Raw genomic sequence first — 9,496 nt, forward strand, 5'->3', positions numbered from 1 at the left:
GGGTGGGCGCTGAGTAATTTGCGAGCCTCCAGCAAGCAGGTTATTGTTTGCGGACAGATGGCGCGGGCGCTTTACGGCCCTCCTTCTGTGGGTCCTCACGTGCGGGTGAGGCGCAGTCTCGAGCCTTTGTCTTCTTGCTAAAATCTCTGATCTGAAACAGGCCATGGAGCACAGAGGCAGGGCTCAGAGCATCCTCCGTCCTCCAAGCCAGGGGGCGGGGGCGGAAATCCCAGCGCCCTGTGAGGCCCCTGTGTGCAGAGAACGCGGAGGTTACTAGGGGATTAAAAGTGGGCGAAGGGAAGGGACCCAGACGCAGAGGCAGAGGGCCCGCCGGCTCCCGGCAGGCACCTGGCTGCCTGCATCGCCCCACCTGCCCTTGGAGAGGGTCTTTGTCTCCGCAGGCAGCACCTGGGGGCGGGGAGGGCTCTTCCCGGGCAGGGGCTGCCCTACCCCGCCCTGCCCCCGGGAGTTCCATCAGGTTGATATCCTGGAAGGAAGCGGAACAGCCGAGCTCAGTCCCCTCGGCTTCCTAAGGGTTTTCTTTCTGACTCTGAGGGTAGAATTACTGTTTGTAAGCATCTGAAAGTCATCAGAGGCCCTGCAGTCTGTCAGGTGCCGACGCAAGAAACTGCTGAAACCAAGCGGTGCTTGCACCGAGGGCCGGGAACGTGTCATGTGCTGATGAGCGGTTATAATAATATATGAGCAAATCACAAGCGTTCTGCAAATTAATCAAATTTCCCCTCCCCCGTCCCGGGGAGCGTGGCTTTGCAGGCAGACTGGGTGCAGCAGCCTCGCTCACAGATGGCCGCGCTGGCATCAGATGGAATTTATATAACAGCCATTCTGACTTCCTGCCAAAGTAGCAGCGAACACACCAGGGAGATTGTCGAAGGCGAGCCATGTGGTTTTGCTGAGGTTGTTGTGGGAAGTTGAAGGGGGAAATCTCAAATCCTCCTCTTTGCCTTGACTGTGTTTGCCTGAAGGGCCGGGCACGCAGCACCAGGCCGCCCCGGGCGGAACCCACCGTGACGGCAGCTGCTGGGCTGGTGGCCGTGGGTGGCCCCGGGCGCGGTCCAGCGGGAGAGGGCGGGGAGAGGATCGCTGGGGCGCGGCCCTACAAGCTGGGGTCAGCGGGGCAGCTCCTCCCCGAGGCCCGGCCGCCTCCCCTGCCCCCGCCTCTGGGAACCTGCCCGGCTTTTCCCTTTCCTCTAAGGTTGTGTTCAATGAGATCAAACGCCCTCACCCGAATCACACGCGCTCCCTTTCTAAGGCCTCTGCATTTGTTCACGCAGCTGAACACCAGGGCGCTGCGGATTGAACGGATCCTCTTAGGTTAGCAGCTTGCAGACCAGGGGCGTGTGTGTGTGTGTGTGTGTGTGTGGCCGGCACGTGGCTGCCTGTCCCCCGTCCCCGAAGGCCTCCCTGAGCTTCTGACCCGCTCCCCCCACCTGCCCCCACGTCCCTCTCCCCGTGGAATTGCGTCTGGTGGGGGGGTGAAGGGACCCAGGGCTGGCACTTTGGGGACCCCACGCCGACGGGAGCATGGCACCCAGATGGCCTGCGGGCTGTGCGCTGCATGAGGTCCCGAAGCGGGGCCGTGGGTGTGGGTGTGGGTTTGTGTGACTAGAGGGACGGGTGGGCTAGAGGGGGCGTGCCGGCGCCCGCCCCGCCTCCGCCCTCTCTGGGCCCTGCCCGCCGGAAAGGGAAGCCTGCCGCCATGGGATTCAGAGAGGAGAAAGGGGAGACGGGTGGCTTTTCCTTCGTGCCTGCCTCGAGATGCACAGCCCGTCGCCGCCGTCTCTGTCTTATTTGTTACTGACGTGTGACGGCGCCTGAGGCGCCTGGAGGCCGGGAGGTGAGGGGTTCACGCTCTACCCCCCTTTGCTCTGAGACTCCCTGTCCTCACGGGGCAGAAGAAAAGCCGCTACTTAAACGGTGATTCCCAGGTAAACGTCGGTCCCGTGTCCCTTTCTGCGGACAGTGCCAGTGGGTCCTTCATGAGAGCGGATGTGTGTCCCCGTCACACGCACACTCAGATTCATGCCGAACAGTAGCACGGACTGTGCGGGGTGTGACCTGGCCCCGCCACGCGGGTTTGGTGGCATGTTCCATAGGAGCCCCACGGCGACCACACGGGCCCCAGGAAAGCGCTGGTGTGTTAGGGCAGGTCCGTGGGAGTCAGCCACACAGAACGCAGGGAAGCTTGGACGGGACCTTTCTGTGTTGGTAGATTCAGATTCCCACGGACGGTGCGTGGGCAGCGCAGAGCGTCCCCGGCACCTCCCCTGTTCTCCTGTTGCCACACCTGACGTGAGCAGGGTGAGTTGAACCACCAGTGGCCCAATATCGGTGCTGTGTGATTCAGTGGAGTCCGTGTTCACCCAGATTTCCTCGGTTTGTCCCCAGCGTCTCTGCTCGGGGTCCCAGCCAGGACCCACGTCACTGCGTCGTCACGTCTCCCGAGGCTGCTCTCGGCCATGTCGACAGGACATCCTCAGTGGGGGTTCCCCGTGTCAGACTTGGGCTGTGGGCTTGCGGGGGCGGGGGGGGGGGGGGAGCCACAGAGGTAACGCGCCTCCTCGTCTCCTGAAATCAGGCCCTGCACTCCCCCTGACCTGGCCACCTGCCCGCCAGGTGTCTGCGCTGTGAGCTCCCTCCTCCCCGTCCCCGGGGGGTGCTGGGAGGGGCCGCCATGCAGCCTGCGTGCGGGAGGGGCGTTGGGCCTCACCTCCAGGGGCACATGTATGTATATTTCATCCACACGGACCGTCTGGGGCCACATCCCTCCTTTCCCACGTACTTACGGATTCATTCCTATAGCCACGCCCGCGTGACTGGGGTGTTTGCTTTATAGGTTGGGTTCTATAATTCAGCACCATGTCATTTACTTTGTTCCTCTGCTGCGGGGCCTGTACCCCCTGCCCCCATCACGGGTGGCTTTCGAGCCGTTTTGGACTGTTCAGCCAGGGGCTCCGGGGCTGTCCTGCGAGGTTCCTGCTCCAGCCCTGGTCCCGGCGGCCCCCCAAGGGGCCTGGTGCCGCTCTGGGGCTGATGCTCTGGGCGCTGAGGGGCTGTGCCCGGGCGCCGCGGGTTCTGCCACGTGGGCCCAGAGCCTTTTAACAGAACAGGATTATATCTCATACACACGTTTGATAGAACCAAAAAGTAGAACACCAGAGTAAGACAGTAACAAGAAACACGGCATTTCATTTGCAATGTGTGAGAAACGGTTAACATCTTTAGTCACAAACACGCTCTTTAAAACCAGTAACAGACACTGTAATAACGCAAGGAAACTGGAAAAAATAAAATGAAAAACCGCACGGGATGATGAAGCGGTGAGCGTACAGGCCAGCTCTGCTGAGCAGCGATGGAGAGTCACTCCTCCGCGGGTCCGTGCGCAGAGTGAAGGCCCCGACTCCCAGCATCCCGCAGCTTTAAGCCGTGCCGTGCAGCCCGCACGCTCATCCGCAGCGGGAGGTCGAGGCACGAGAAGCGGAGTCTCGCCACAGGTTAAGCTGAACGTGAGTTCATCCTGCCGGCCTCAATCCGGGACCACACAGATCAAAATTCACTCCCAGGCCCGGGCCGGGGGCTCGGTGGCTAGGGCGACAGCGGGTCCGGGTTTGACTCCCGGTCAAGGGCATGTACCTGGGAGGCAGGCCTGATCCCGGCCCTGGTTGGGGCGAGTGCGGGAGGCAACTGATGGATGTGTCTCTGTCGCATCGATGTTTCTCTCTCTCTCCCCCCACTCCCTCCCTCTACTCTCTCTAAGAATCAATGGGAAAAATATCATCCCATGAGGCTTAACAACAAAAAGAATTTTTGTTTGTTCACTTTCAGTGAGTAAAACAGCCGTGGGAGGGCTTTAAGTTAAAACCCAAATCACGGAAAAGGAAAACCTAAAGTCATGTAGAGCAGGATCTCCCGAAGTGCTTTAGCATCTTTGATTAGATGGATGAATATTTTTTTGAAAACTGAAAACAAAAATTACGTGCCTGATGAGAGCCATCTTGCCTGCTGGAATTAGGGAAATGAAGAGAGATCTGCATACGCTGTGTGGCGCCGAGGCTGGGGGGCCCGGAGGAGGCGGCGGGGACCTGGGCATGGACCCCCGTGGGCAGACGCTCTGAGGGAGAGGTGGGGGTGCTCGGGGCCCAGACCCCGCCCTGCAGGCCTGACCTGCTCCTGAGTCTGCAGGCCCCCGACCCCCACCCCACCCCATCCCCGCTCTGGGCCCCGCTCCTCACATAACCAACTGGCCCTATAGGGGGCGCCCTTTTCTCACCACAGCACAGTGAGCAAGTGCCCCTGGTTTCAGGCACCCCAAGGGCCCTGGTGGGGGGGACCGAGCCTCTGCTCTGAAACCACCAGGTGACCTCCTGACCGGAACTGGGCAGCCGTGCACACCTGACACATTTCACTATAAACCCCTCCCCCCTCCCCAAATGTGCCCTGGGGAGCGGGTGTCAGACATTTCCTCGCCCCCCTGGGACCGATGCCCCAGGCAGGGCCCTCCCTGCAGTCCCTCCCCTCCCCACCCCAAGAAGAGGCCAGGTTTCGGGGTCTAGAGCCCAGACTAGCGCGCAGCGGTAATTAACGGATGGCGCCCCGAGGACAGGCGTTCTCCTAGCCGGCAGAGAGCAGGAAGTGAGAAAAACGCCCTGTTTCCCACTTTTGTTATAAACAATGGACGCCCTGCTTTCTCCTCACTCGCTTGACCCTCTGCTCTGTATACATATTTATATATTATTCATAGTGGATTAAAAATGGATGCGCTCTTTACCGCGGCGGGACGGCGCAGTGACAATACAAATTAACGTATGATGTACTTACTCTCCGCCGAGTGATGGGGGGTGTTGATGGCCTCGGAGTGAGAGGTGAGGGCGGGTGGGGGTTGGGCACGGGCGGCCCTGTCGGGCTCTGGCCCCGGCTGCACATGGGACCAGGCTGCGGGCTGTACCCCCTCCCTCCTCCCATGGGATCCCAGCTTCCCAGGGTCCCGAGAGCCTGGCCCCTGCCCCCTGCCCCCACCACCGACCCCCACCCCCAGAGCCTCCCTCCACCTGTGACCTGCTCCTCAGTCACCTTCACTGGGGGGGACCGCTCCTTTCCTCAAAGAACTTTCTCCTACCTCAGTGTGGCCAGACCTTCAAAAACTCACAGAAGGGTGTGTGCATGTATGTTCATGTGTATACATGCATGCATATGCATGTACATGTTTGTCTGAGTGTGTATGTCTGTATTTATGTGCATGTGTGTTCATATTTTGTGTTGTGTGCATGTGTTTGTGTGTGCACATGTGTGTACATGCTTGTGTACATGTGTGTTTTTATGTACGTGTGTGTGTGTGTGTATCTTATAAAACACATTGCAATCATGGTTCTAGGAAGTACTTGGGAGAATTTGGGATCTGGGTACTGTGTAGCCCAGTGATGGGCAACCTTTTGAGCTTGGTGTGTCAAACTTCGCCAAAAAACTGAGCATAACTCGGGTAGTGTGGCACTTTGAGGAAAAAACTAACTCCAAGACTCTAGTCGCAAATGTTTCATCCTCAGGAGCAGCAAATGTTTCATCCTCGGCATGCGTCCGCGTGTCATCAGAAATGGCTACGCGTGTCAGTGCTGACACGCGTGTCATAGGTTCGCCATCACTGGTGTAGCCCCTGGAAATTTGTTGTCAAGTCCAACTGTTCGGGTTTGCAGAGCCTCAGCTTCCTCATCTGTGCAATGGGCTGGTAGCTCTCCTTGGCAGAATGGCCCTCGAGCTCACAGGTAAGGCTACCACAGACGTGGAGACTGAGCGTGGGCCTGGGCCTCAGGTGGCACCCTGTGGCCGCATGGCTTCTCCTGGCAAGGTGGGCGGCCAGGTCAGGTTCCTCATGCCCCCATGTGGTGGAGGCTCCTTCTCCAAACGCACACGCACATGTGCTCACACCCAGTTCCCGTCTCTCCGAGGACACGGGACCCATCGGGGTGCGCTGGAGGCCGGGACGGCGGTCAGGGCTGAGCCCGAAGGCCCGCCTGCTCCTCGGAAGGCAGGCGGCCACCGGAGGCTCCGGGCCGGGAGGTCACAGGGGGAGGTTGCTCCTGAGGCGCTCGCGGTTCCCGGGGGAGCGGAGGGGCACAGCCCGGCCGGGTCTGGGGGCGTGGCGAGCGGAGAGTCCAGCAGGTCGAAGGCGTTGACCTGGGACCCTCAGTCTGGGAGGACGAGGGACCGAGCCCTCCTGACGCCCGTGGAGAGGGAGGCCGCTCGGGCGCCGCGGGCACTGGTGGGGGTGAGTTTCAGCTGCAGACGTCGGCCGGGCCTCCGGTTTCTGGGGGACAAGACTGTTTGCAGGTACGGGGGCACCTGGGAGCCGCTCTCCGAAAAGCTGCGCGTGCCGTGTGCACGCTCCCGGGGAGGCGGGCCCGTGATGTCCTTGTTCGCTTTGTGGGCAAATGAAAGCAGCTCTGGGCGGACTCTGGGTGGGACAGCGTCCACGGCTCCCAGCCTCGGGGACGGGGTTGTCCTCGGGTGACTTCCCCAACCGGATGCTATGCGGCTCCCCGAGAGCGGGCTGTGGCTTCTGCTGAGCTCCAAGGCCCAGACATCGAGCGCGAGGGTGAGACTCAGGGACCCGTCTCTGCTCCGACTCAGAGCCTTTCCAGAAAAGCGTGGTTTCGAGAGCTGCTCGCCCAGCTCCACCTTCGTTAGCGCTGGCCGGTGTTGCCCAGTGGTTAGAGCGTCAGCCCATAGGACTGAGGGTGGTGGGGTTGATTCCCAGTCAAGGGCACGTACCTCGTTTGCAGGCTCAATGTCCAGCCCCAGTCAGGGCAGGCAATGGATGTGTCTCTCTCACATCGATGTTTCTCTCTCTGTCTTTCCCTCTCCCTTCCACTCTCTAAAAGTCAGTGGGGAAATATCCTCAGGTGAGGATTCACCAAAAAAGAGAAAAGAAAAGAGTTGTATAGACTGTCTGTCCTCCCACAGACGGAGAGCTAAGAGGGGTTCTTACATTTTTCAACGTTTGGAGAGAAATAACTCAAGAACAACATTTCATTACACGTGAAGTCATCTGAAATGCAGATTTCAGCACCCGCAGCGCATTCCTGGATCTCAGCCGTGAGCAGGTGGACACGGGGCTCCGCGCTTGTTCTTGAAGTGCGTGCGCCGTACCCGTCCAGACACCCACCACCCACTTCCTGTACAAAGGGAGCTGCAGGTGTGGGGACTGCCTGCCTTAGGATCTCGCTGAAGGGCCCGGCCGGCGGGCTCCGTGGTTGAGTGTGGGCCGGTGAACCAGGAGGTCCCGGTCAGGGCACAGGCCCGGGTTGCAGGCTCGATAGCCCCGTGTGGGGTGTGCAGGAGGCAGCCGGTCCATGATTCTCTCTCATCATTGATGTTTCCCTCTCTCTCTCTCTCCCCCTTCCTCTCTCTGAAATCAATAAAAACATATCAAAAACAAAAAAGACCTCTGGCTGGATGAAGAGATCTGCTCCATCCCTGCCTGTGTTACTCTGATTCGGTCCCTTAGTGACTCCTTATTTGTCAAATAGATGTAGTGGTCGCCTTTCTCTCCTTTGCTGGGTGACTTTTGCAAAGTCCTAAGACACATGATTTTGATGACACGGGTAATGGGGAACATGGGTGACAGGGGCTGTGGGTGACTAACAGGGGCCGTGGGTGACAGGGACCATGGGTGACAGGGACTGTGGGTGACAGGGGCCGTGGGTGACAGGGACTGTGGGTGACAGGGGCCGTGGGTGACAGGGGCCATGGGTGACAGGGGCCGTGGGTGACAGGGGCCGTGGGTGACAGGGACCATGGGTGACAGGGGCCGTGGGTGACAGGGACTGTGGGTGACAGGGACCACGGTGACAGGGGCCGTGGGTGACAGGGGCCGTGGGTGACAGGGACTGTGGGTGACAGGGGCCGTGGGTGACAGGGACCATGGGTGACAGGGGCCATGGGTGACAGGGACCACGGTGACAGGGGCCGTGGGTGACAGGGACCATGGGTGACAGGGACCGTGGGTGACAGGAACCACGGTGACAGGGGCTGTGGGTGACAGGGACCACGGTGACAGGGGCCGTGGGTGACAGGGACCATGGGTGACAGGGACCGTGGGTGACAGGGACTGTGGGTGACAGGGGCCGTGGGTGACAGGGGCCGTGGGTGACAGGGACCGTGGGTGACAGGGGCCGTGGGTGACAGGGGCCGTGGGTGACAGGAACCACGGTGACAGGGGCTGTGGGTGACAGGGGCCGTGGGTGACAGGGGCCGTGGGTGACAGGGACCATGGGTGACAGCGGCCGTGGGTGACAGGGACCACGGTGACAGGGGCTGTGGGTGACAGGGGCCGTGGGTGACAGGGGCCGTGGGTGACAGGGGCCGTGGGTCACAGGGACCGTGGGTGACAGGGGATGGGGGTGACAGGGGCCGTGGGTGACAGGAACCACGGTGACAGGGGCTGTGGGTGACAGGGGCCGTGGGTGACAGGGACCGTGGGTGACAGGGACTGTGGGTGACAGGGGCCGTGGGTGACAGGAACCACGGTGACAGGGGCTGTGGGTGACAGGGACCATGGGTGACAGCGGCCGTGGGTGACAGGGACCACGGTGACAGGGGCTGTGGGTGACAGGGGCCGTGGGTGACAGGGGCCGTGGGTGACAGGGGCCGTGGGTCACAGGGACCGTGGGTGACAGGGGATGTGGGTGACAGGGGCCGTGGGTGACAGGAGCCGTGGGTGACAGGGGCTGTGGGTGACAGGGACCGTGGGTGACGGGGGCCGTGGGTGACAGGGGCCGTGGGTGACAGGGACCGTGGGTGACAGGGGCCGTGGGTGACAGGGGCCGTGGGTGACTAACAGGGGCCGTGGGTGACAGGGGCCGTGGGTAACAGGGGCCCTAGCCCTGGGCGTGGGGCGCAGGGGGCTGAGCTGCGAGCTGACTGCCTCTCTCTCCGCAGGTCACCGGCCCTTCCAGTGCCGCTACTGCCCCTACAGCGCCTCCCAGAAGGGGAACCTGAAGACCCACGTGCTCTGCGTGCATCGCATGCCTTTCGACAACAGCCAGTACCCCGACCGCAGGTTCAAGCGCTCCCGGGTCGACTCGGAGGTGGCGGGCGTGGAGGAGGCGGCCGCGGGGGCCGCGGAGCTGGCGGAGGAGGGCGGCCAGGCCCCCGAGGAGCCGGCCCTGGGCGGCCACCTGGCCCAGGCCTAGGGCTGCGCCCGGAGGAGAGCTGCTCACTGCACCCGGGGGTCCCGTGCACCCCCCGCCCCCCACTGGTGTATAGGACGTTTGAAAGATTTAGAGAGAGATCTATATATATATATTAAAAACAGATCCCGGCCCTTGACCATGGCTGCTAAACTGTTACCCGGCAACAAGGACTTCCAAACCACGGCCGTGGGCAGAAGGCGGCCTCCCGGGCCGCGTCCCACGCCAGCGTCATCGTCTTTGTCCGAAAACCATGCTCTGCCCGCAGCGGAGAAGGACACCGTCCCCGCGCC

The 9,496-nt window shown here is 61.4% G+C and overlaps 1 protein-coding gene across 1 annotated transcript in view; it reads left to right on the top strand.

The window, feature by feature from the left end:
* Nucleotides 1–9,206, top strand: part of ZNF536 (zinc finger protein 536) — a gene marked incomplete at both ends in the record, with an annotated part of 155,233 nt that extends 146,027 nt beyond the window's left edge. Inside the window, one exon of the mRNA XM_079800496.1 lies at nucleotides 8,953–9,206. Coding sequence (XP_079656622.1) covers nucleotides 8,953–9,206 — 254 coding nt within the window. The remainder of the gene's footprint in view (nucleotides 1–8,952) is intronic.
* Nucleotides 9,207–9,496: the final 290 nt, after the last annotated feature.

Source organism: Cnephaeus nilssonii (genome assembly GCF_951640355.1).
Source record: "Cnephaeus nilssonii genome assembly, chromosome: 20".
Classification (NCBI taxonomy): domain Eukaryota; kingdom Metazoa; phylum Chordata; class Mammalia; order Chiroptera; family Vespertilionidae; genus Cnephaeus; species Cnephaeus nilssonii.